This window comes from Eschrichtius robustus, chromosome 13 (genome assembly GCF_028021215.1).
Source record: "Eschrichtius robustus isolate mEscRob2 chromosome 13, mEscRob2.pri, whole genome shotgun sequence".
In the NCBI taxonomy this organism is placed as follows: Eukaryota; Metazoa; Chordata; class Mammalia; order Artiodactyla; family Eschrichtiidae; genus Eschrichtius; species Eschrichtius robustus.
Window position 1 is genome coordinate 40,218,791 of NC_090836.1, and position 25,805 is coordinate 40,244,595.

General features: G+C 58.4%; 1 protein-coding gene across 5 annotated transcripts; it reads right to left on the reverse strand.

Moving 5' to 3' along the window:
- Window positions 1-4,234: 4,234 nt before the first annotated feature.
- RAPGEF3 (Rap guanine nucleotide exchange factor 3) lies at window positions 4,235-25,805 on the reverse strand. Of its 5 annotated transcripts, none has more exons than XM_068560455.1 (28): window positions 25,716-25,804; window positions 25,036-25,248; window positions 19,372-19,425; window positions 19,178-19,284; window positions 18,846-18,967; window positions 18,538-18,706; window positions 17,840-17,924; window positions 17,453-17,513; window positions 17,266-17,342; window positions 16,923-17,069; window positions 16,262-16,374; window positions 15,881-15,969; window positions 15,497-15,575; window positions 15,138-15,288; window positions 14,978-15,060; window positions 14,128-14,167; window positions 11,464-11,545; window positions 11,033-11,179; window positions 8,985-9,082; window positions 8,410-8,535; window positions 8,142-8,323; window positions 7,787-7,877; window positions 7,597-7,647; window positions 6,570-6,657; window positions 6,158-6,222; window positions 5,672-5,726; window positions 5,500-5,571; window positions 4,235-4,642 (listed from the first exon to the last, which is right to left on the reverse strand). In XM_068560455.1, the coding sequence occupies exons 1-28, from the start codon at window positions 25,719-25,721 to the stop codon at window positions 4,524-4,526; spliced, it is 2,772 nt and encodes a 923-aa protein (XP_068416556.1). In that variant the 5' UTR covers window positions 25,722-25,804; the 3' UTR covers window positions 4,235-4,523. The 5 variants fall into 5 exon arrangements, with proteins under 5 accessions (XP_068416556.1, XP_068416555.1, XP_068416559.1 ...); XM_068560454.1 differs by having other exon boundaries at window positions 14,110-14,167; XM_068560458.1 differs by lacking the exon at window positions 25,716-25,804 and adding an exon at window positions 25,409-25,426 and having other exon boundaries at window positions 14,110-14,167; window positions 18,538-18,683.

Genomic DNA, 25,805 nt, shown 5'->3' on the forward strand with positions numbered 1-25,805 from the left:
GCTGAGGGTCCCACACACACGGCCCACCTGCGGGAGGACCGCCCTGACACCGGCCTGCGCTGCCTCAAGCTCTCCCAGAGCACTTTTCTGGGAGGCAGAGTAAGTTTAAAACGTCCCGCTGCCATGGCTGCAGCACAAAGTCACCCTCTCTCCGCCCCTCTGCTGGCTAGAGCCCCCTGAGTGCCAGGAAAGCCTGCGCTCTCCTCCGCTCAGCAACCGGGAAGCAGCTCTGGCTGTCCACAACTCACACTCCAGCGAGAACACTGGGGTCCCGAGCCCTCCTCAAGGGCCAACAGGATGGCGGGCAGCGTGAACGTCTGGCTCCCTGGCTCGGGGTCCGTAACGGTCAGAGTCTAAACACACACAGGCAACCGGAGTCTCACACTTTCCCACCCAAAGTGGGTCTGGGCTCTGAGCCCAGCCTTCCTCCTTCTTCTGGGGGTCCCTAGGCCTATGCTCCTGCAGAAGCAGCCCCTCTGGCCCCATCAAGACCACCTGGCCCACGCACGAAGGCCCCAGGCGTGGGAGAGAAGAGATCTCAAAGCACAGGGGAGTCGGACTTGGCTTCTCAGAGAGATCAGTTTCATCATCGCTGGGCGGGGTGGTAGCCACCCATCACTTGTACCACAAGCCCCTTCCAGGGCCCTGTCAGGCTGGGCTAGGCTCCGGTCTTGAAGAGCCCAGAATCTCAGAGAGGGTCACCCAGATTGGCTAGGGCAGCTGGACAGGCCTGAGAGGACACTTATGTACTTCCAGCCCATGGCCTTGGCACACGTGAGAAGCCCAGAACTTTGTGCACGGGGCAGGGTCTGAGTACACATTCTGGAAATGCATTTATGCTCTGGCTTCCATGGAAGGGAGGAGGGATCAAGAACAAGGGCCAGGTCAGAGACCTTCCCAGCCACCAGCCACCATACTGATGCTCAGGTGGTTTGTACCAGTGGTGAGCTGAGGGCACCCCAACTCTGGAAGGCAGAGCTGTGAGGCAGGCATGCAGGGCGCTGGGGGGCCGGATGGCTGGGACCGTGAACCTGCAGCCCAACAGAGCAGCTGTGGGCCTGAATGCTTAGGGGTGAGCAGTGAGACCCCGCGGCCCTCGGCACGCACCTCTCTCTGGCCTTGCCCTGTGTGGCATCTCGTCCCCTCTGATGGCCTTGCCCTGTGCCCGTCTGCCTGGCTGGGTGGTCTGCTCCAGGACGGCCAGGACTGCCCATCTTATAGGTAGGACTTCCCTACAAAGCCCACGGTAAGTATTCCAAAATGAAGGGAGGGAGGGAGACATTTATATGCTGTGTCTATCCCTACGAAAGAAGAAAATGTTGGGGTTCAGAAAGGTTGCATCTGGAGTGCCAGGGGCACGAGGAAAGGCATGGATGAGGAGGCCCATTGCATGGGCATGGCTGATACACACCCAGTTCCATGACTGATACATATTAACCAGTTATGTGACCTTAGGCAAATCTTTATGTGCTCCAGTTTGACTACAAAACAGGGGTAAAAATACCTACCCTATCATCAGGGTAAAAATTAAGATAATAGATGTGAAAGTGTGCTGGAAAAGATGAAAACACTATTCAAATCTAAATCTATTAGCGTGATAAATACTGTGAATAATAGCAACATTAAGAAGATTAATCTTTGCTGCTTGGAAGGCAGAGCAGGCAGAGGCCCAGGGCTGCCGGGAACACAGAAGCCATGGGGAATGTGAAAGCAGGTCTGCCCCCTGCCCCCGCCCCCAGCCGTGAGCTCTAACTCTGCTAGACGCCTTGGTAGGGGAAGGGTGCTAGATCACCAGCTCCAGGTCTGTCCTGCTTGGAGAGGGCTTGGGGAGAGAGGGGATGGCTGGCTCCCAGGAGAGAAGCGGGAGCAGCCAGAGGGTCGGGGCTCCCCAGGCTGCCCTACCCTTTCACCAGGTCCTGCTCAGCCTGCTGGAGGGGAACCCTCCCTGGTGTGCACCCCACAATTACACTCCTGGCCTGGTCCCCGGGCTGCCCCCGGGCTCTGCAGGGAAACTAAGGATAAGAGGGTAAAAGAGCGATGTTAGGAATTACCACCTCTGTTCTTTCTCCCCATAGGACACACATACTCCCTCTCTGCTTTACCCCCTTTTAGGTAAGAGAGTTTTCTAAAGGTCTGACCTCAGACTTCCTTCTTTCAGCAGTCCCATGAATTCCTCCTCCCATCGCAGCTCTCCCGAAGCTGGGACACACACTGAGGGCCCCCTACACACAGCCCAGGCTGTTAGGGCACATGAGGGATGCCACCCCTCCACCCCATGCCTGGGCAGTCAGGGATACAGAAGGTGACACAGCCCTCAGAGCAAGAGGCCACCGTGACCTGGAGCCTTTCCCTCCGCGGTGACCCAGCCCATCACTGGGGCCTTCGGCTCCCGGTCTGTGTCTCCTGCCTGCCCTGGGCACTGTTTTCCTGGCAAGGCCTCTCCCTACAGGCTCAAAAGGTGTCCGGCCCCAGAGACTAAGGCAGCTGGAGGTGGCCAGGGGGGTCAAAGTGGAAGGGAGATTCCTGCACCGCCAAAGCTCCTTGGGGACACGGGTGGGACCACAGGGAAGAAAAAGAGAGACGCTGATGGAGGACACCAGCGCCACCACGCTTGGCTCCCACTCTTCATCACAGGGCTGGTCTCACCCTGGGTCTGAAAGGATGGAGAAGGGCGCCTGGCTGGCCGGTCTGGCCTTTGCTGAAACGTTGACAGACAATGGGTTTAGGAGAGAAGAAAGGCCCTGGGAGTCCTGATTCACTGGGCCTGCACCTCATGTCATGACTGCTCAGCTCTGGAAGCTTCTGTGCCCCAGGGTCCTCCATCTCTACCCATGGGCAAGGGCACTGGCTTGGTTACCTTGCCGTCTGCTCCACCCCAGGCTGTTCCCGAGGGAGTGGGCTCCCCATTTCCTCTGAGGTGATGTTGCCGCAGCAGGCAGAGGACACAGGACAGCCCTCAGCTGTCACCTCAGCTGCAGAGGCAGAGCTGCAGTTTACTTGTTTGCCACTAAGAGCTGACCTGAGATCATCGTATCACACCCATCTTACAGATGGAGAAATGGAGGCGGAGAACTGTTCATTGACTTGCTCAGATGCACTTAGAAACCCGAGGCGTAATCCCAGCTGGGCTGCCTCCTGCCAAGGGCTCTTGGCCCTTTCTGGAAGCACTGCATGTCCATGACCACAGGGATGAGAGGTTTGGCAGTGCGGGGGGCGAGGGGAGGTGAGGGTGTGTCCAGCCTGAGCCCCGGCAGCTGTACCAGCTGCCTCCTCCTCCCAGGTATGGGCCCACTCCCTCCACATGCCCCAGGGCCCTGCTGCTCAGAACCCACTCCGGCTCACCCCCAAGGCCGAGAGGTCCCTCTCGGGGTCAGAGAGCGCACCTCCCCTGGCCAGGCTCAGGGCCACAGGGAGCAGGGGGGAGGGCAGCCCCACCTGGGGCTCCCTCACCTGAGTTCCCGGGGCAGGAGGGTCCTCACGGCAGCTGGTCCCCAGGGGACGTGCCGCAGAGGCAGGGGAGAGGGGAGTCCAAGCTGACAGGGCTTGCTGGGACCACTCTCCTCACTGACAGGAAATCTGACTCCTGGATGCCCTTAGGCCTCAGCAAGGGATGGGCTCTGCTCAGAAGCCTCTGCCTCAGCCTCTCCATCACTGCCGCCTCTGGAGCACCGCCCAGCGGGCTGCAGGCCGAGGGGCAGGAAGTGGAGTGGGGAGGAGAGGGGAGGGGAGGGGAGGGAGGAGTGACCTCTCAGACCACTGTGGACAGCTGAGGGCCACTCGGGCCAGCCCCGTGCAGGGCTCCAGGCTCCTGCCGCTCCCGTGACCAAGGGGCTGGGGTCCGGACGCAGTCAGCCTTGGAGCCCTGCAGGGTCCCAGAGACCATCCTGGGCAGGGGCCAGGGCTCGGCCCTCCCTGCCACACCCCCCGGGGCTGGCCAGAGAACACAGCCTCTCTGTCCGCTTAGGGTAACAATAAGGCTCCTCAGGGACCACCACTCCCGGACAAACAGCCCCGACCACACCCAGCTGTTTATCGCACAGGCCGTGGAAAGAAAAGCAGCGCGGCCCCCACCCTTCCCTGCCTCCCCGCCTCCCCGCCTCCCCGGGCAGCGGGCCTGCCCCTGCCACACACATGCCACACACAGACAGACGCTCGGTCCACTGCGGAAACACACCCCAGGGGCCTGGCGATGGCCAGACAACAAAGCCGAGAGGCATGGAATCTGGAAAAGACCTGGTGCGGAGAGCTCTCTATTGAACACACAGAGGCAGCGCTCCGCTCTCCCACCCACTCCAGGGCCTCTCTGTCCCCCATTCCTTGGCCTTGGGCCCCGGCTCATTCCATTCCGAGGTCCTCCTTGGCCGCCAGTCATCAAGGGGACGGCTGCCTCCGTGCCGCCCACTCCAGGGCCTCAAGTTCAGTCCGCGGAGAGCCCCTGCCCGGCGCGGCCAGTCCGTGGGCCTCCTGGCCCGGCTCGCCCTGGCTCTCCTGGCGGCCAGTGCCCGCTGCAGCCCAGCCCCTCCTCACGGCTCCAGCTCCCGGGAGAGGCGGGACAGTTCGCGCTGGTTGTCGATGACCTTCAGCTGCTGGACGTAAGCCCAGGTGCTGGCTGGACTCCGGGTGCTCAGGGACTGCTCCGAGCCTAAGTGGGGGGAGAGGGGGAGAGGGGGGAAGGGGTGGTCGGGGGCGGGGTGCACCGCGCACTTTGTAGAGCCCACCCCTCCTCCTCCAAGAAGCGAATCAGCCTCCCTGCCCTCCGCCACCGAGCCTGCCACTTCCCACGGCCAATCTAGAAGACACCCCGCCCCCCTGCTGGGGCAGAATAGCATGGTGGTCAAGGGCACAGGCTGGAGAAAACAGGCCCCCCCAATTGCATACAGTTTAATACCCCTTTTACTAAGTTCAAAAACAACTAAAACTAAAGAATATCTTGTTGTCATATATATATGAGGTATTTAAAAGATGTATATGTATGTGCGTGTGTATATATATTTTATCATACATATATATAATAAAGCTATTTTAAAAAACAAGAAAATGAGTAACTCAAAATTCAGAAGGGTGGCTTCCCTGGGCAGGAGGGGCAAGAGGACGGGAGAGAGGAACACCACTAGGGAGATGGAAGTTATTGTCAATGTGCTCATATTTGGCTTGGGTCCAGAGGTGCCCATCGTATCATCAGAATATACATACATAAATTAAAATACTGATGACAGTGTGGTATGAACTGTGGATTACAATTAATCCCATTTCATGCAACTGAAGGCCAGTTAAAAGAACGCAGATCTGGAGTAAGAGTACCTGGGTCCCAGCTCTATCTAACTCTGTGGCTTCCACAGGTTTCTTCAAGGCTCCAGCCTGTTCGCAGATCTTTAAGTTAGGATAGCATTCTACCTGCCTCATGGAGGTGTCGTGAAGCGTTATCAGCATCACGTATGCACATGCCTGTAAATGCCAGCCATGGCCAACTTGTCAACACCCACCCCTGCCCGCACTTACACACGGAAATCCTGGTCGCCTGGCTATCCTCGTGCAGGTGGGAGACTCGGCTTCTAAGCGGTGACAGAGGCACTGGCGGGTGAGAGGGGGGGAGTCAGCGAGACAGGACCAAGCCGGTGCCTTGAAGGGGACATCGGTCAGGGGCACCCACCCGGGGAACCCGCCCTCTCACCGCTGCTGTGGCTTCTGCAGTAGTGCAGCATCCTCGCAGCTCTGGCCATCATTCTCTGCGGGCCAAGCAGGGACATGAGACCCGGTGTGAGGAACGGGACCCTGGTGTGGCCTGGGGGACAGCTGAAGTGCTCGTAGGAACTAGTGGCTGTAGGAGACGGGGTCCTGTCTGCTGTGCCCCAGCTCTCCCAGAGACCCAGCAGGGACCAGGCGTTGGGAAGAACAGAGGTGAGGGAGGGCTTAGACGGGAGGGGGCTCTGGTTGAAGAGCGAGATAGTTGAGGCTGTCACCCCAGCACTCCCCAGTGGAGACCAGACCCTCACGAGGGCATGCAATGGAGTAATGGCTATTTTAAAGGAAGAATTCATATTTATATTATTGAGAACAACTTTAGACCATCTCTCACCCCATCCCTGACCCCTTCCAAGGCCATCGTCATAGCCTGCAACCCATTCCAGTGTCAGGCACCCACCCTCCTCGGACTCACCATCTTCTCAAAGTTGATGAGATTCTCTACCAGTGTGTGATTTCCCTCATGGATGAAGGTCATGTCTGCAAAGAGATGGGCTTTGCTCATAGGCCCCCAAACTCCTTCCCCTTCCAGCAGCCAAGGAGAGGTGAGGGGTCAGTAACAGGGAGGCTCGGGCCTGTCCGTCCCCCACATGGCCCTCTTCCTCCCCACTAACCTCCTGGAGCGATTTCCTTGTATCTCTTAGGCCTCGTATCATCGGCCATCTAATGTCTGCATGTCTTAACTCTGCTTCTACCCTGTGAACTCCTAGTTCCTCTTTGTGTCCCCCAGGGCATCAGCACACTGGAATCACTCAGAGGGTCGGATTGACACACGGGGGCAGGAATGGATGGGATGGAGACAGGGAGGTGGATACTGGTCCTCTTACCTTTGAGAAGAAGGGGCATGAAGGGGATGAGGGGAGGGGAGAGCTTGGTGAGGGCCAGACGGTACACACGGTGGTTCCATGAGGGGTCCTGAGAGGGAAGAAGCCACAGTGAGAGAGGGAAGGTCCCATACACCATAACCCACCACGTGCCACAGCGCAACCAAATGCCCACCGTCCCAAGGAGAGGCTGTGCACCCATCCCCTTGGAGCTCAGCTTCCTCTCGGCCCCAGATCTCACCAAGGCAGGCTGTGCGGAGGCGGGAGGGGGCCTGGAGCTGTGACTGCCAGTCTGCATGATGTGGCTTCCTGGCCTCTGATTAAACCCCAAGGACACGTCATGGCCATTATCACAGGGGCCCTGAGGTTTCATGGAAAACTCTCTCTTCTCTGTCCCTGTTTCTCCCTCTCTCTCTCTAGTGGGTAAATTCCTTTGAACCTCTTGAGCCCCAGGAGAATTTTTTCCTCAAGCGTCTTAGAGCCTTGCTGATGAAAGCACCCTGCACTAGCTCTCCCCTGAATACCGTCAAACCTTTCAAACCGGCCCCCCTAACAGTTCCTGGCAGCGGAGGGCTCAGCTTCTCAATTCCTTCCTCATCTTTTGGCCTAGGCTGGCACATGGGCTCCTTGAGTCTCCTGAGGGGCCATTGACAGGCCCCAGAACACCGTGGGAGCTGGGGTCAGGACCTGCTTCCTGAGTCCTGAGGCGGGTCAGCTGGAAACCGGCATCCCCCAGTGGTCCCCTGGCACCTCAGACCCCAGGGCCAGACACTGCCCTCATGCAGGACCTCATAGCCACAGCAAATGCCATCCCCCCAACACACATACTGAGGGATATAGCACACTATGCAGAGCCCCCCATCATGCTAAACACCTGTTCCTCAGCCAGCACCCCAAACTCACAGGCCAAAGGGAGCCAGGCCCTGACCCAGGGTTGGAAACCAGAGAAGTAGACAAGGACAGGCAGAGAGGCTGCAAGGGAGCCAAGAATCGGGGTTTCTGGAGGGAGGAGCCGGGGCCCGGCACTCACCAGCAGCCTCTCGAGGGCCGAGTAGAGCTTCCGGACTTTGTGGGGCAGCCTCTGTGAAGGAGAGGCAGGCGGGGCTGTCACTGCTCTGGGGTGGGAGCACCATCCCCCAAAAGGACCCCCAGAACGGGCAGGGGCCTGACTCAGGACCGGGGTGGGAAGGCCCTGGCCTGCCCCGGCAGATGGAACCCACCTCCCAGGTCTGGGCCAGGCGGCTGATGGCCGAGTTGCTGAGGCCAAACATGATGGCGAAGAAGGAATTGAGATTCTTTTGCTCCTTGAGGCTGTGAACAGAAGACCAAGAGACCCTCAGCCACGTGCAAAGCCCTGCACCCATACAGCAGCCGGCCTGGGGCCCAGCGCCGGGCCAGGCCAGCGCTGCCCCTGCGGGCACTGGGGCCGGACGGGGTGGGGAGGCAGAGGCTCCAGGGGACCCAGGGAAGCATGGGGGTGGCAGATTTGGCAACTCCCTGACCATGGATCGGGCATTTAAGTAAAGGCAGCCTCAGGACTCCGCCACCCAGCCCACCCAGCCCACAGGCACTCACTGGGCGGCCAGCTTGATGAACTTCCTGAGCAGCTGGGCCCGCAGGCCGGGCACAGGGCACAGACACAGCTCTGTGGCCACCCAGTACTGCAGCTCATTGAAGCGGCGCATGAAGCGCTCCAGGTTGGCGGTGGTGACGTCCCGCAGGGGCTGGGGGCCCAGCACGTAGTGGATCAGCTCCACCTGGGCGGGGGCAGCATGAGAGGTCAGCGCATGGCAGGTGGGGAGCCCACATCACCGGCCCCCTCCCCTCCGCTCTGCCCCTGTACCTGGTGGATACTGTTAAAGAGGCTCCAGTCGTGGTCCGTCAGCTGGCCCGCCAGGTCCTTGGTGCTCACCAGGTCCAGCCCCTCTGCAGAGCCCACGGTGGGCCCCAGCTGCTCGGGGTGTGGGGTCTGCAGGTGGGAGAGTGCTCAGGGGGGCTGCTTGGGGAATCCAGGGGAAAGGTGCAGGGTGGGAGGAGCCTCTGTGCCCAGGGTCGGAGGAATGCCAGGGAGGGCAGGGGCTGGAGGGGCATCTGATGGAGGGGCTTCCCAAGGAGGCATGTCCCAGACAGCTCCCCAATGCTGGGACCCCTCCTTGTAGGGTGCCTGTTCTCTGGGGAAGCCCTGATGGGGCAGGTCTCCCTCTTCCCCCTTGAGAGCTCCCAACCAGTTCTCCCCTCCCCCAACCTGGGGACTTTCCCCATTGGCTGAGGCCAACTCCTTCCTCTTCTTCCTTAAGGCCCAGCAGCAGCCAGAGCCAGCCCTCCCCGTCTTCTTCGTGTGACCCTCTCCTAGCACCCACTCCTACCACCCCCAAAACTCAGCTCCTCCCCAGGCCCTGGCGCCCTGCCTGTCCCTACCAGCTTGTGCACTTCCTGAGGGCTGACAACAAAGAGCCGCTCGTTGAGCCCCAGGGATGTGGCCACACCACGGGCATCTGGCTGCAGGCCAACGGCGTCTGCAAAGAGAGCAGAGGCTGTGCTGGGTGGGGACAGAGAGGGAGGCCAGCGAGCAACCGGAGGCAGGGTGGAGGCCCCATTTAGGAGGCTGGAAGGTCTCTTCTCCCAGTAGCAGGGTTGGAGTCCTGGGCAGGTGTGCTAAATACACAGGTGCGCACGCCCACGCATCCACACCCACAGGGCAGCACGGCCCAAGGACGATGAAAGGGGAGTCTCAGTGAGACAGGCTGACGCTGGGCAACGCTGGAGCCTCAATGAGCCTCAGCTTCCTCCTTTGTCAAATGGAGGCACTAAGATTTGCCCTGACTACTCACAAGTCAAATGAAATCATTGATATAAATATAAACAGTGGCTATAAATATATGATACATATATAGGCCCTTTGAAAATAGGGAAATGCCCTGCAGAAATCTTTGTGCGGATTTTCATCAGCTCTTGTGGACTGAGACCGTGTTTTTAGTCATGTTTGAGTCTCCAGTCCCTAGACCATCAGCCTCCAAAGTAAGGTACGCAAGACCATCCGCGTGTCCAGGAAAAAACATTAGCTCTTTCACTTTATTGATTTTTCTCACCTGTTTTGCATTTCTATTTTGTGTGTTGTGTTACGATCACGTAACATTAGGGTAGGAATATATGTATGTGACTTACAAGGAAATATACACATATTATGGAGTTTGTAATAAAATATTGATTACTGACATCGGTGTCAATGAAAAGGATCAGTGCTCTGAACAGAGCACAGGCACGTAGGGTCTCAATAAACACTGGCTTAGGACAACTGCAACTTTCCAGGTAGCCACCAGAGGGCAGTGCTTCCCAGAGCAGCACATAGGCACAGGTGACCTCATCCTCTCTCCCCACTTCCTGAAGGAAGGAGGCTTTGCCAGTCTCCCTGCCATTCCTTGCCATTGTTCTCTGGATACCCAGCTGCCTACCCTGGGCTCCAGCTGTCAGACCTGGGCTGTGTCCTTCATGGACAACAGTGGGTTTTAATGTCCCAAGTTCTCCGAAGGCAGGTCTTAATAATCCTCATGTTGCCATATTCCGAGCACCAACTTTATGCTGGGTCCCGTGCTAACAGCTTTAAACACAGTAGCTTATTTAATAGCCACAGCAGTCCGATGGGATAGGTACAGTTACAGCGCTCATTCGACAGACGAGGAAACCGAAGTTCACAGAGGTTAAACAACTTGCCCAGGATCACACAGCTAGTAAGCAGTGGGTCTGGGATTCCAGCTCAGATCTGGGAGTCCACAGTCTAGGCTCTTAACCATCAAGCTGCTCTGTCTTACCTGCCATGGTACCTCTACCTCCTAACACACTGCTGGCCCACAGCTGACCCTCAAAGATGACTGCAGACTAAATGAGCAACTACCCGAATTCAAAGGCTGTTGACGCTCTCACTGTGTGCACTTGGGAAAATCACTGAACCCCTCTGAGTTTAAGTTTCCTTGTCTGAAAATAGGATCAAAATACCTGTCTCATAAGATTGTTATTAGGATTAAATAAATATGTAAGCATGATAATGATGTAGCAGTAGCTATGTAATAACAGATAATAATGTAGTGCTGACTATGGGTCAGACACCATTCTAAACACTTTTATAGATTAGCTCATTTATCCTCACAATTCCTCTATGAAGCAGGCACTCTTTTCATCCCCATTTTACAGATGATGAAACAGAGCACAGAGAGATTAAGCATCCTGCCCAGGGACAGAGAGGAGGGAGCCAAAGGGCAGAAGTCAAATGCAGGCAGCAGGCTCCAGAGTTCATGCTCTTCAGCACCACATGCAAAGCACTTTGAAGAGATGTAATAAACCTCCCAATAAATGCTAACCATCATTAACATGATAAAGATAATAAAGATGATAATCTTAATTCGGGGGATGGGCACGGCTCTGAGGGGGTCCCCTCCCTTGGGGCCACCCTACCCAGAGACACAACTCACCGCCCGCAGAGTTCACCTTCACCAGCACCTGCCCCTTAGTCCAGCCGTCCTCCTGGGCCAGCGCCGCCATCACCTCTCTCACTGAGGCCGTCACAGGCAGCTGCAGGGTCAGCACCGAGTGGTCCGGCCGGCAGATGTCATAGGGGACTGGAGAGGAAGGCTGGCTGAGCTGTGGGGGGGGGGGCTGCTTGGTCTCCCCACCCCAGGAGGGAGAGGGCAGCAACGGCAGCGGAGGGAGGGTCCCGAGGAGGCGGGCAAGGGTGCTACGGAGTAGCCTGGGTGGGTGGGAGGCCCTGAGCCAAGGAGAGGGGGAGCCTGGAACAGAGACCCCAAGGAGCACGGCATGCCACCCTCGGCCAGGCGCCCCAAGGTCAAGGGTGATGACTGTAGGGTTCGAGCTATGCACTGACTGGCTCGGACAGACCACCAACCTTTGTCCCCGACTCGGATGGCACAGTTGCTGCTGGGGAGAGGTTCATCCTGGCTGGGGAGCCAAACAGGCATGTTCCGCGCCTGAGAGGGAGAGAAAGTAAGGCCGGGAGGACACAGGAGAGCATGCTGGGACGGGGAGGGGCCTCTGTCACCAGGAGCAGGGGACCCGCGGGGCACGCACACCACCCTCGGGCTCTGCTTGTCCCATGAATCTGGGCCAGGTAAGGCGCTGGGGACTGAGGCTCCTGGAGGAGACAGAGCAAAGTCTGTGCCCCTCTACGTGTGTGTTACCCTCTCTACCAGATGGGTCCAGAATTGCTCTAATACGAACACACCTCAGCTATTGATCTCGGTCTTTTCCTCCTTCAGCTACCATTTGCTATTTGCTACATGCCAGGCTAAGTACAGACATATTTTAAGTATCTAAATAGTCACAAAAGCCCTTGGACAAAATATTATTATCCCCATTTTATAGATGAGATCAGTGAGGCTCAGAGAGGTTAAGTAACATACCCAAGGCAACACAGCTGCTAAGTGGCCCAGCTGGAATCCTAACCTGTCGCCTGCGCCCCACACACACACACACCGCGCTCTTGTCCACCAGCACTCAACTGTGTCAGCTGCCCTGTCACCCCACAACCCTTCCTCCATGGCCCCACCACAGTGGGCTGCTGGGGAGCCCCCGCTGTCCAGAGGCCTCCCTCACACAGCTCCTCTGCCCACCGACCACTCTTTCCAACTCTTGTACTGACTCTCTACCTGCTCTGAAGGTGGCAGATCAGGTTCGGACCTTGGTTCATGGTTCTTCCCTGGATTTCCAGATCTCTGCGCTCCCCTCCGAGCTCCTCCCAGCCTCACGCACCCTCCCACTCCACCCCACCCCCGCAGATGGAAGACTCTAAAAACCATACCACTGAGCACTGAATTTTCTTCCAAGCCCTGGTCTCAAATGCCTCCTGGATCCTCCCGTGTCTGTGCTCCATCACCCCAAACTCAACACACCCCTCGGATCCCTCATCCCACTTCCCAGGCTACTCTTCGGCCATTCCCCTGGGCTCATGGCTCCTGCTGCCCACTCCCCGCTTCCCCACGGCATGTCATCTAGTTCTGGGGTCTCCGTGTGCCCCCCTCCCCAGCCCAGGCCAACCCCAGGGTCCACCAGCCCGTGTGTTGCCTCACTCATTATCTACTAAAACGGCATTCTCCGCCAGCCTCACCTCTCGGGTGCCTCCCTCTCTCCCACTCCCATCTGCCTGACCAGGGCCAGATTAAGCTTCCTATCACGGCTCCCAGGCCATCATTGTCTACTGGATAAAGCGCAGGTTCCTCAGCTGACCTATTCAGTATACAAATCTGACCTTGTCAATCCTTGGCTCAGACACCTTCAATGGCTCACACTGCTCTGGGGACAAAGGCCAGGCCCCTTTGGCCCGTGGCCCACGGGGGGGGGCGGCCCCACCTGCTCTGGCCCCTGCCCGCCTCTCCCCTCTCCTCCAGGCTCCATTAGGAGGTGGGCTCCCTCCCCCCTCACACCCTCCTGCAGCCTCTTCTCCCTCCACCCTCCCTCCCTGCTGCTCTCAGCCCCAGCGGTCACTTCTCCCTGACCCTGACCCGGAGTCAGCCCTCCCCTTCCTGTCTCCAGAGTCCCCTGTCTTTGCCCTTATACAGCATGAGATTGCGCTGCAGCCCCGTCCCTCGCTTCACTGCCAGCCCCTCGAGGCCAGGGTGGCTCCCCCAGCCCCCTACCGCATCCTCGGCACCTAGCGCAGTGCCCGCCGGCCGTTCCCTGAGTGGCAACCACAGGCTGGGGAGACAGAGGTCAAGGCCCTTCACGCGGGCATTCTAGTGGGACATGACAGACACCAACAGACAATAAGCAAGTAGACAAACAAAGAAAACAATTCCACTGGGATAATGCTTTGAGGAAAACCATAGAGGACACCTTGGAGGGGGAGCCGGTGGGAGAGGGGCCAGCAGGTAAGGGCAGGAGACTGAGGAGGGGCTGAGCTTCACCTTTAGCCGAAAAGGAGCCTGCGAGGAGGAGGGGGGAGCAGGATGAGGTGGGAGAAGCAGCTGGGCACTGCAGGCCCAGGTGAGGCATCTGGGTGTTATTCCCAATGCATGAGCCCCCCAGCCAGCCCCAACTTACCTTCCCAGCCCTTTCCACCCCATTCCTCAAATCTCGCGCCAGTCACGGCTCTTCCTCCTGCTTCCCCCGCTAGCCCACTGCTGGGAATGGCACTGGGATCTCAGCCTGCCGTCCTCTGGGCTCCCTGCACTGGTCCCCAGGAACCCCTGGGCTTCCAAGGCTACCACCAGGCACCAGCCCTCACCTCCCAGGTGGGAACTGCTAACTGGCTCTAACCGTGAGCATGAATCACCTCCCAGATGGAAGAAAAGCCCCTTGGCTTGGTGGGGGCGGGGGGAGCAGTGACCTTAGGCCTCTGTGTCTCCCTGCAGGGCCTGGCCCCAGCGCCACATGAAGCCCGAGCTCCATGAACACCTATCCCAGACCCAAGGATGTGCCTGGGGCCGACAGGGGACGGGGGCTTCCCACGCAGAGCCCCTTGGGTAGGGGCCGAAGGAGGGGCCCGGTGGTCCCTGGAGGAGTGGGGACAGCTGGGGCCCCGCAGAAGCGAGAGGACCTCATTCGGGGCAGACACCTTCATCTGCGGAGATGCGTTCCCACAGCCATTTTCCAACCTGTGGAGCAAGAGAGAAGGAAGGTGAGACTGGCGGGCAGGGCCCACTGCAGGCAGGATGACATGGGGTCAAGAGCAGAGAGGACAACACGGGCTCTGGATTCTACCCGCCCTCACCAGAGGCTCAGAGGTTTGCAGATTTGGTGAGGATCAAAGATTTGGTGAGACAGGCAAGACTTGAAATCCAGCCCCTGGATCCTGTGATTTTCCCAGGTCAGCAAGGGAGGGAAAGAGAGCTCAAGGGAGAAAGGGACGCGGCGTCAGGGCAGGCAGCCTGCACAGAAACTCTCCCTGGACCTCAGCTGACCCCATGGGATGCCTGGGAGGGTGGGAAGGTCTGGGAGGGCGAGGTAAACGCTAGTAAATTGACCGGGCGGGCCGGCAGGAGCTGGCACTAAGGGTGCTTGGCACTAATTAGGAGGCAGTGAGCACAGCAGGTGTGCTGGGGCTAGAAGGATGACACACGAATGACTGTGGGCTGCATGAGCATGGAGGAGCACGTGATGAGAGGGTGAGCGGCAAGGGGACTGGTAAGAACACTAATTGAAATGAGCAAGACTAGACAAGTGAGCACAGCATGCCCTGCGCTGCACTCTTCAGGTGCAATGCGCGGTAGGTATTCTCCCAGTTTTACAGACAAGAGCTGAAGCCCTAGGGGGTGGGGGGGGTGAGGGTAATGGGCTCAGGGCGGCATAGCTACAGGGGTGCAGCCTGGATTTAAGCCACGTGTTTGACCCCAGAGGCGGTGCTCTCCATCCCCGCTGCACTGCCCGTCCCGCAGGTGACGAGTTAACTTGAGCCAAAGCATCACCTGTGGTGTCGCCGCCTCTCTGGCCACTGCTCCCGCAGCAGGTTGCTAAGCCGGGCATCCCTGCTCACCAGGTCTGACAGTTTCTGGGAGGAGCCAAGGTTCATTGAGATTCCATGTCCGCCCCGGCAGCCCGGTCCAGCCCTGCCTCACTCCCAGGTACCTGGAGGAAGCTGGTGGCCACAGTGTCGGTGTGGAGCATGGGGCCGTACAGGGCCACCCACTGGCTGACCAGCCGCAGGATCTGTTGTCTCTTGTTGCAGATGTAGGTGCTGCACTCCTGCTCGCTGCCTCCCGCGGGCTCCGCGTGGAAAGTGGGCACCGGTCAAGGGAACCACAACATCCAACCAGACCACCCGCCACACCTTGGGCAAGGGAGGGGCAGGATGCCCAGAGCCCACGCACAAGCTGGGCCTGGCATGATGCTGGCACTTTGGAGGGTTCGGCACAGCCTCCAAAGAGGAAGGGATTCCTTCTCCTCACTCCACACACCATCCTCATCCCCTGGGGCTGGAAGGATATTGGTGCAGGAGGGCAGCGCAAAGCTGGGCAGTGGGCATGAAGACACTGTGGGTCAGGAGGAAGTCGCTGAGGAATGTCTCTGTAGGGCAGGGACAGGGGACAGGTGGGGGGCTTCAGCGGTCAAGTCTACTGAGCACAAGTATATGCACAGCTGGAGCGTCCCTTTCCCCAATCCCACCACGGACAAGGGACCAGAGATGCCCAATCCCTGTCACTGCACTTCCCACCCAAGCCAAGAACACAGGAATGCAAACTTCCCGCCAACTGACCAAATGGACCAAACTAGCACCCGATGAGGTCAGACGGCAGGGTGCCTGGCCCTCTCCCATGCTGTGCTGACCACCCAGTGAGTCAGAGAGCAGTCAGGGTGTCTCCTGCCCCTACCTGTTGGGTCATGAGCACTGGAATCAGGCCGCATGGCCTCCAACAGAAGCTCTAGGATCTTCTCCGGGGTGCCAGACATCACTATATACCTAGCAGAAGCAGCCAGTCCATAGCACTTATGCCACGACTCCCCTTCCCACAGCCGGGGCAGACATCAATAATCAATCGTATCACTCCTCCCTATTTGCCAGCCCTCTCTCACCTTGGGGTGGAGGGGGGGACCAACTCAGGGGATGCCTCTTAGTCCCTGGAAGCCTCTCCACCCCCAGGTGGCCAGAGGGCAGGGGTATGACACGGGGAAGGGAGTAAAGCCTGGGAAATGGAAGGAGAGAAGGTGGGCAGGAGAGATGGTATGGAGAGGGAGCACGGTGGGTATGTTACCGGTTCCTGCCTGGGGTTGGGGGACGAGAAGGGCCAGTGCCCTGAGAGGTTCTCTCCAGCACCAACACCACTTTGCCATGTTCCTCCAGCCTCATGGTCTTTGCTTCCACATCCTGCAGAACAAGCCAACACCCAGTGCTCAACATACACCATGACTCCTTTCCCCACCCTAGAGCTTCTCCCTCTCCCTCCCCCATTCCAAACCCTGAACCCCACAAGGCTCCCACAGGGACCCTCAGCCCTTCTCCCACTCCATTCAGTGCCCATGACCTTGGTTTTTACCCCCACTCCCACCCCTGCCCATCACCCAGCCTGAGCCCCTCCTCCACCCCATCCCGCCCAGGGCTCCCTCCATGGATCTCACTCTCCATTATGCTGCATCCCCTTGCACCCTAACCCTAACCCTCTGTAACCCCACCCCCCTGGTCTCCCACCCGAGCCAGGGTCCCCAGGGCTCGCTGAACCTCCTCAGCATGCTCTGCACCCCCTCACACACCCAGGGCTACGCTGCCACCTGCAGCCATCACCCCGAGCTTCTCCACCCTCGACCTCTCCTTGATCCTTAAAGGCTCTCTCTGGTCTTTACTCTTTGCCCCACACCACTTCTCCAGAGACATGTCCCTGCCATGTCCCCTGCCTTCCCCACCCCCAGCAGTGGCACCTTGATGATACGGTTGAAGTCCTGCTTGTCCACGCGAAGAAAATGACAGTTGTCTTCTCGCAGGATGATGGTAGCTGCCCGGGGTGCATCGTTCACCAGAGCCAGCTGTCCAAAGTCGTCTCCCTCATGCAGTGTGGTCACCAGGCCCTGCAGCCAGGCCTGAGTCACAGCCCAGCCCAGCCGCCCAGCCCTCGCCGGGACAGACCCACGGCGGACAGAGCCACCAAAGCAGGAGGAGACCTGGGAGATCGGCAGCCTTGGGTCTCTTAAAGGCACTGCCCGTGAGGTCAAGGACCAGAGAGCAGTTACACCCCAGGGGGCTGGGCAGGGAGGGAAGACTCACCTTGCCGTGGGTCACCACATTGACAGATCCCTTCCAGATGATGTACCATGAGGTGCCCTTGTCCCCCTGGCTGAACACTGAGAGAAGCACAGATCAGACATGCCCCCAGGGACCCACCACTTCTTCCCTGTGGCCTCCGCCCATGTCCAGGTCCCTGGTGCCCAGCTTCCCATCCCGTCTGACTTACACACGGTCCCTGCCTTGCTGTGTGGTTCAAAGAGCAGAACTGCCGCTAATTCCCGCTTCACCTGTGGGCGGGGAGAGGAGGGTCAATGAGGTGAGCTCAGGGGAAGAGGGGTCATGTGAGGAGGTTAGGTCCAAAGCCCCAAGTGCTCAGGGGACAGAGATGTAGTTAGGTCGAGTGACCTGGGATTCAGCAGGAGACAAAGCAAGGGGAAGAAAGGGGCAAAGAGAGGCAGAAGGACTTTCAGATAAGGATGCCCGGGGGCAAGAAATTAGACTGAAGCTTCCCAGCCACAGGCAGAAGGGGAGGGGAATGTCTTCGGGCCCAGCAGTGGTCACAGGGAAGGGAGGTTGGGGGTGGGGAGGGCAGGGCTGGGCCGGGGGGGCTGACCGAGTTGGAGAGGTGGGCCACGGCCTTGATGTGCAGCAGTTCCTCAAAGATGAGGTCCAGCTCCTCGTCTGTGCGCTGCCCGGGGCTGCGGGCGCAGGAAGGCGGGGAAGAAGTGATGAACTGTGGGCCCAAGGCCAAGAGCGGGGAGTCACCGCGTCCACCAAGCTCGGGCCTGGGCCAGCCGGTGCCCCAGCAGCGGCTGTTTATCAGTAATGGGCCAGCCTTTACCGGGAGCACACTGTGTGCCAGCCACTGGGCCAAGCGCTTTACACGCATTACTTCATTCCACCCTCAACGACGACCCCATGACGTGGGTATTGTTATCCTTTGACAGAAGAGGAAGCTGGCATGGAGAGGCCCAAGGTCACCGAGCCAGTAGCCAGTGGAACTGGAATTTGAACGCAGACCTGCCGGCGGATTCCAAAGCCCTCCGTCCCTCTGCATCGCAGAGTGGGCAGGGTCTTCGGAGGCCACGTGCCCCACAGCCTCAGTTACAGAGGAAGGACCGGGTTCAGAGGGGGAAGGAGGGCTCGAGATCACACAGCAAGTCCATGGCGGAATGCAGACCAGAGCTCAGGCCTCTGGTCCAGCCAGGGTCCCTTCCCTCCACAAAAAGTCAGGGACCACCCCCCTCAGAGGGGAAACAGAAACTACCGAGTCCGAGAGCAGGGCCGCGAGACGCGAGGCGCCCGACTTACGGCTTTCGAAGCGCCACCGTGAGCACGGCGTCAGGCCCCCGCTGGGAGAGCAGGGCCAGAGCCTCAGCCAACTCCTCCTCCAGCTCGTGGATGCCTGCAGGCTCTGGCTCCGACCCGGGGAAACGGTAGAATTGGGTATCTCGATCCTGGAAGGCCCAGTCGTGTTTCACTGGGGGGCAGAGGCCCAGGCGTGGGGGAGGAGAGGAAATTGAGGCCACGTGGGTATGAGGCCCCCGCTGCAATGCCCACCGGAGGCCTGCTCCCCAGGACTGCCCAGCCCCGGGCACCCACCCAGGGCTAGGGCTCACCATGACAGAGGGCACCTTCATCCAGCAGCACCTGGCAGATTCCCACGGCTTGGCTCCGGGAATGGACCCCCAGCCCCAGGGCCAAGATCCCATCCACCAGTTCCCGGCCAGAGCAGCATTGCCTGGGAGGGGAAGGGGACAGGGAAGAGGAAGGAGACTCAAATGGCAGGACGGGAGAGGCGAGAGGGAGGGACACTCCATCTGAAAGGCACCTTCCTAGTCTAGAAGCAGGGCTGGGCCCAGGTGCCTGGACAGAGTGAAAGGGAAAGAAAACAGTGGGTGGGGAGGGTTTGGAGGGGGTGGGCGAGGAGGTAGCCGAGGCCACCACTCACCGGTGGAGTCTGAGGTGGTACTTTCGGTCTCGGATGAGGTTGGGGCAGGTGGCCAGGAGATGCCCATGCAGCTGCTTCCCAGCCCTAAGCACCCGCTCCGTGGAGGCCTAGGAGCGGGGAGAGGCACAGCTGGCTCAGGCCCTGAACCCCTGGCTGTGCTGTCCCCTCCCAGCTCCACCCCTCGTGGCTTGTACCTGCTCGAGGCTCACGCTGAAATCCAGGGACTCCTCGCTGTCGGTGAGCGGCGTCTGAGGGCAGTGGGAGGGTTTGAGTGTTAGTGCCAGGCCTTTAAACCCAGCTCTCAGTTGCCCACCTCCATCACTCCCAGCCCCTGCCCTGTCCCCGACTCCAGGCGTCCACTTAGCTACTCTTTCAACAAATACTCACTGAGCACGCCCCATATGCCAGGCATCCACCTCATGCCCGCCCTGCTGCCCTATCACCAGACCCTTGTCTTCCTTCCTGACCCCAGCAGTGCATCCCCACAGATGAGATCCCAGTTCTGCTTACTCAGGGCCCAGGTGTGCCCAGGCTCCCAGGTAAACTGCACTGTGTAGGGAAGGGGCACAGTGGAGCTGGTGGGGGAGGGCATGAGGACATGAGATAAGAAGGCCAGGGAGAGGCCAGAAAGTGAGCAGCTCGGGAGGCCTGGAGTCCCAAGGCCTGCTCCCAAGCCAGGGTCAGTCCCCAATCACAGGGCCGTGGGCGAAACTCCTGCCCTCTGTGGGCCTCGGCGCAGACTGGTAGTTAAAAACACAAACCCTGGAGCCGACTCCTGGATTCAAATCCCTGCTCCTCTGTTTACTAGCAGTGTGACCCTGAATATATGACTTAACCTCTCCCTGCCTATAAATCTATAAAACATTCATAACAACAATTCAGGCTTTAGGAAGAATTATGTGAGTTAATAGAGATCACACGTTTAAAGCACTGCCCGGCATATACATAGAGTTGTATATACGTGTTAGTTATTATTACTCATCTGCGAAGCAGAGGGCGGGCTGCCTGCTGGAAAGCCCATTTCCTCTCCGAGATGCTGCAGCTGCTATTCCCTAACCCTGTAAGAGTGAGTCAGTCTTGGTAGCACACAGGACAGCTCTGGAAGACGGGGTTTACGTACAAATCATTGGTGAGCGAGGTTTCCCTGCCCTTGGCATCAACTGGGTATCTGGGACTCCTGGGCCTGTGTGCCCTGGGATGTCGGCCATGAAAGCCTCTCATGCCCCTCTTTTCCTACCACCTGAGAACTGGAATTTGTGGACACCTCTGGACAGGATGCCCTACCCTCTATGAGCCGTCCCGAAGGCAGGCACTTGAAGTTTACAAAGAATGTCTACCTCCGTGATTTCAGCTGATCTCATACAGAATAGGATCAGACGGGAAGTAGGCAGAGCAGGTATTGTCTGTCCTCCCTGACTTAGGCAGAAACAAAAGTCTAGAGGTGAAGTGCGCTTGTAACTCAGACACACAGCCATACAGCCACGGATAAACTCAAGTTCCTACCAGAAGTGCTCACATTCTCGGTCTCACTCCACCCACCACACCTGCCTGTTTCCTCTCCCGTCCCGCTTCTCTCTGCTGCTTTCCCATCTGCACACAGGGCCTGAAGAGGACCTGGCTGGGGAGCTAGGGTACGACCAGGCCTGGGGCCACAGTCCCCTCCCCTGGTCCCAGCATCTTCCCACCGTGTGCCAGGCAGAGGCCTGAGGTCTGGCGTGCGTAGGTGCCTGGCCCAATGCCGGGCGGAAGTCGCTAGGTGTCCCATAGGTATCCCTGACCCGGTCATGGGGCCCATCCTAGTGCCAGACATAGCCCTGGCGACTTAGTGACAGGAAATGAGGAGGAGGAGGAGGAGGAGCTAAGGAAGGAGGAAGGGCAGGAATTCTACCCAGCCAGCCCCCTGTGTTGGAACAAACAGTACCGAGTGCTAATGACTTGTTGTGCATGTCAGAGTGCCCAGGTGGCCCCAGTCCCTGCCCCGAGTCCCTTCGGTGCCCGCGACCCCGGCTCCCACACACACTCCCTTCCTGGTATTATTGTGACCCCGGAGGGCACATCAGGAGGGGAGGTGCCTGGTCATGTGGTCAGGCTAGTCAAGACTCAAATCTCAGATCCTCAGGCCTTGCTTAAACCACTTCCTGTCCTGCCCCAGGGGATGTGCACGAGGCTCAGAAGCTGGGGGCTCCGGCCCCTCAGAGCTGAGGAAGGGACCTGAAGGCATCCTTCTTATTTTGCGAGGAAAGCAGGAGCCCAGAGAGATGAAGCAACTTGCCCAGAGCCACACAACTGCTTAGAAATTGAAGATCCTACTGAATAACTCTACCAACGCTGACCCTGAAGTAGGTGTTTGTCTCCTATTTCACAGCTAGAGAAAAGGAGGCTCAGAGGTTACATAACCTGCCCTGTAAGCTGGTGAATAGGAGCAGCAGAATTCACACTGTGCCTCTCTGATTCCAAAGCCCATGTTCTTAGCCCAAGCCCTACCATATCCCATGGTGCCTCCGCGGCCCTGTGCTTCCCCCACCGTGTGCCGTGAAAGCAGAGATGATAGAGGTGAATCCTGCCCTCAGGAATGTTCCATGGGCAAGGAAGTTTGGAAAATACTGGGTTAGACAAAGTTCCATAGGTTTTTCATCATAGTCTCTCTGGCCCCCTGCCATGTCCCCGTGCACCAGGACCTCCTAGGATCAGGGTGGAGGTGCTATTCCGGAGCAGCAGGCAGGCGTGTGGGCTCCGGAGCCAGGCACCTGGGTTCAAATCTTGGTTCCCCATTACCAGCTGGTTGTGTGACCTTGGGCTGCTTATAAACCTCTCGGTGCTTCAGCTTCCTCATCTGTCACGTGGGGCTGATGATAATAGTACCTATCCCACAGGGTAATTCTGAGGATCAAACGAGTTAATAGCATGAAGCATTCGAAGCCGTGCCTGCTCTGTAGTAACTACTTGGTCAGTGTTAAGTAACTTGATGTAACATTATTATTTCATGCTGGGCACCTGTCATCTGGACACAGTGCAAGAAATGTTGTACTTCCGCTGACCCTGTCCCTGATCTGATAACCCTGAGTGTCAGCTTACAGGGTTCTCAGCTGGAAAGCAGCGGCTGCTATGGCAGGGGTGAAGGCCCTCGCCCACCGCCTCCTCTCGTGTCTGGACACGAAGGACTCAGGGTGGAAGAGGAGGTCCTAGCTTGCTTCCCCGGCCGCAGCACCATGGCCTGCCCCACCCCCGGCGCTGAGGGTCAGAGTCGCACTGGAGGGCCAGGCACAGAGCCAGACAGCCGTGTTGGGACCCGTCAGACCAGTTCCCTTAGGCCACAGCTAGGGTCTCAGGCCAGGGCTGTGTATGATGGGACTGGGAAAGGATGCATGAGTGGGGGTGATGTTTCGGGGTGTCAGTGTCACCATCTGCAGCAATAGAAAATACACTATGAGCTTGAACTCTGCAGCCAGATCGCCTAGGACCAAAACCCAGCTTTGTCCCTTAGCAGCTGTGTAACCCTAGACCTGTCACTTAGCCTCTCTGTGCTTCTGCTTTCGCATCTATAGAATGAGATGATGGCATTAGTAGCTATCTCACAGGGCTGTGGTGAGATTTGATATGACAAAGTAAAGCTCATAATAGCGCCTGGGATAGGAATACTACACAACGATTAGCTACTACCATGATTTGGACAGGTTGGATGAAAGCATGTTTTCTGAGTTAGAGAATAGAGCCACCTCCCCCAAATCAGTCACTCAAAGAGAAGCATCCCAGGCTTCTCTGAGCTGGTAGGACCCACCAGAGGTCATCCTGATCTTGTCCCTGCCTCTAGACAGATTGATCCCTCTGTAGGCTCCCGGACATCAGACAAGATCTCATCACCCCGTCATGTTTTCCAAAGGAGATGTTCTTCCATGCTATTCCAGCATCAGCTTTGCCGTGGTTGGTAAGTCCTTTCTGCATCTAACCTCAGGCCCTCCTGCTGTAACCTGCTTTCATTTTCTCTTGACCTGGTCTAGTAGGAACAGAAAGTGCTCTCTTCAGACCTCAGGAGGTTGATGGGTTTCCCCCTTGATTTTCTAAGAAGGGGGCATGGCCTGAATAAATCCCAGCACTATCCTCCTGGGACTCTGAGCCCCACCTCCTTTCAACATCCACCCTTCACCCTGTGTGTGCACGCTCCCTGCCGGGTACTTGCTCCCTCAAATGAGCCCCTCCGCAGCCAAAGGCATCATCCAGAGAAGAGAGGTATAGCTCACAGGTACCCAGAGTCTCTTAAACACAGACGCAACGGGCTGAAATCACCTCACCCCCCCACTCCCCAGAGATGGTCCTCAGGAGAGGATGTGCCCTGCCTCTAGCCCTAAAAATCTAAGTTCCCTCTAATCACCAACACCCACACATACCTGGCAGGGGAGGGGCCTTGTTTCTGTGCCTCTGACCCCATTTTTTACTCCACTAACCCTCACCCTCACTCTTCCGGCCTCCCCATGCATACCAGCCCTTCAATTCTGGGGGACTGGGGGAGCCAGGAGACAGCCTGGCGGCCTCCTCCAACCCCTCCCAGACTTTGGGTCCCAGGGGATCCTCCAGTGACCTCATTGTCCTGGCACCTGACCTTCCCCCCACTCCCCACCTTGCCTCTACAAGCTGGGAAGGGGACAGGAAATGCACAAGTAATTATAGCCTGAGAGGGAAGGAGGGAGGGAGGGTTCCAGCTCACTGGCTCCAAGCAGTAGCTACTGCCAGTGACCTGGGGGGTGAGGGGGGCAGAGAGCGAAGCCCAGAGGGAACCCAGCTCCCCTGCCCCCTCCAGAGCGTCATCTGGAACAGGACCCAGGCCCATGAGGCCCCTTGTCAGGAAGACCCAGGGAGGCAGGGGTTGGGGGAGAGCTGGGGACTGACACCTAGATTCTCCTCCCGATTCCCATTGCAAGGAGGACCCCATCACCTTGGTGGGCTTCAGTTTTCTCAACCCAGCTTCATATTTTGGTAAATATAAATGGTGGTTGGGTGAGATAGGAGGAAGGAGGCAGAAAGTGGTGGTCATTCTACTCAAAGGGATTTGCTGATAAGAGAGGCGCTCTCCCAAGTCCTGCTTTCTCTCCGCCCCTTTGCCCAAGCACTCTCCCCGCACTCACCTCCACCCGGGCTGGGCACAAGTAATAGACACACCGAATCTCAGGTGAAGAACCTATTAAGTCTGGGTGGCTGGGGAGAGCGTCTCTGCTGATTTGGATCCTGCAAACTTTATCCTGCCCCCCCAGCCCCCCCACATCCTTCCCCCACACCCTTTCTCTCTCCTTCATTCTTGCAGCTCCAGAAAGATTCTTCACTGGCAAAGGGAGCTCCGTTCATCGCAGAGCCTCCAAACTTCTCAGAGTTCTCCCCTGAGCCCCTCAAAGCCAGATGCCAAGCAATGTTCACATGACCACCTCACCCCAAGATCCAAAAGCAGACTCGATGCAGTTCAGCCCTCACTAAAGGAGAATGTTGTCACGGTGATGTTTAAAACATAGTAACCAAGCTTACCTCACCCCCGCACTTGACCTGGCCCCCAGTATTTCATACATGCCTCCCACCACCACCTGGAGAACACGCAAGCACCTAACTCAAGGTACACAGAGGTGACAACTAAATGACAAATCCCTTTACCCCTCCCCTCATGCCTGAATTGGGGGACTTGGGCACCACATGCACACGCAGTGCGGCTGTGTGAGCCACCCGCACGCTGCAGCCAAGCTGCCTGACCTACTGTCCACCCCAGCTGTCCCCCTCATGCCCCCAGAGCAAGCTGGGCCACCAGCAGCATGCCCGTTCTTCCAATCAGGGCCCCCTCCAGCCCTGGTGCCTGGCCCCGGCAGGGGATGGGCACTCACCCAGCGAAGCCCCTGGATGCAGCTGGGGCGCTGGTGCTCAAGAAGCAGCTGGTAGGAGCAGCTTCGGGACCGATGCATCCTCCTCAGCACCATGCTGAGCAGCGTCCCCTCCGGCACCACGTCCGGGAGCCCTCCCACCGGCGGTGCCCCCAGAACTGAGCTGTCCTCCACGGCCAGGCCCACCTGCCAGCGGCTTTCACCTGGCCAGCCCACCTGTGACGGGAAGAGGAAGGCAGACAGCCATGAGGCCGGGCCTGGGGCAGCTGGACCAAGGCACAACTGCCCCAGGCAGAACCACTTCCTTAGAGTCCTCTGGACTGGTCAGGCGGAGGTGCTGCATCCCTGCCAGGAGCCGGGGGAGGGACAGGAAGACCTTCACTGGGGCCTGCCGGTCTGGCGCACTTAGGGGTCTCCAGCTGGCGCCCCAGAGATCAGGTCCTTCTTCCCGGTCTTCTGGGGAATTCTGCCCCACCCCACCGCCCATGGCCCTGCAGGGATCTCCACCAACTCCCGGTATGAGACTATGGACTCTGGATCCCCCAGAAATGCAGCTTCAGCTCAAACCATTCGTTTCTCCACCTTCCTCACCCCTGACCAAGCCTCTCTCTCCCACCCCAATTCCCCGACCGTGTCAGCTTCCTCTCCAGCTCCTCCTCCCCCCCCAACCCCACCTTACCCACCTTCATGTTCCTCCTCAAGCTCGCACAGCCGTGCAGCCTCTAGCAAAAGGCTGGGGGTGACGGGAGCCCCCCCGCCCCCCCTCCCCACGC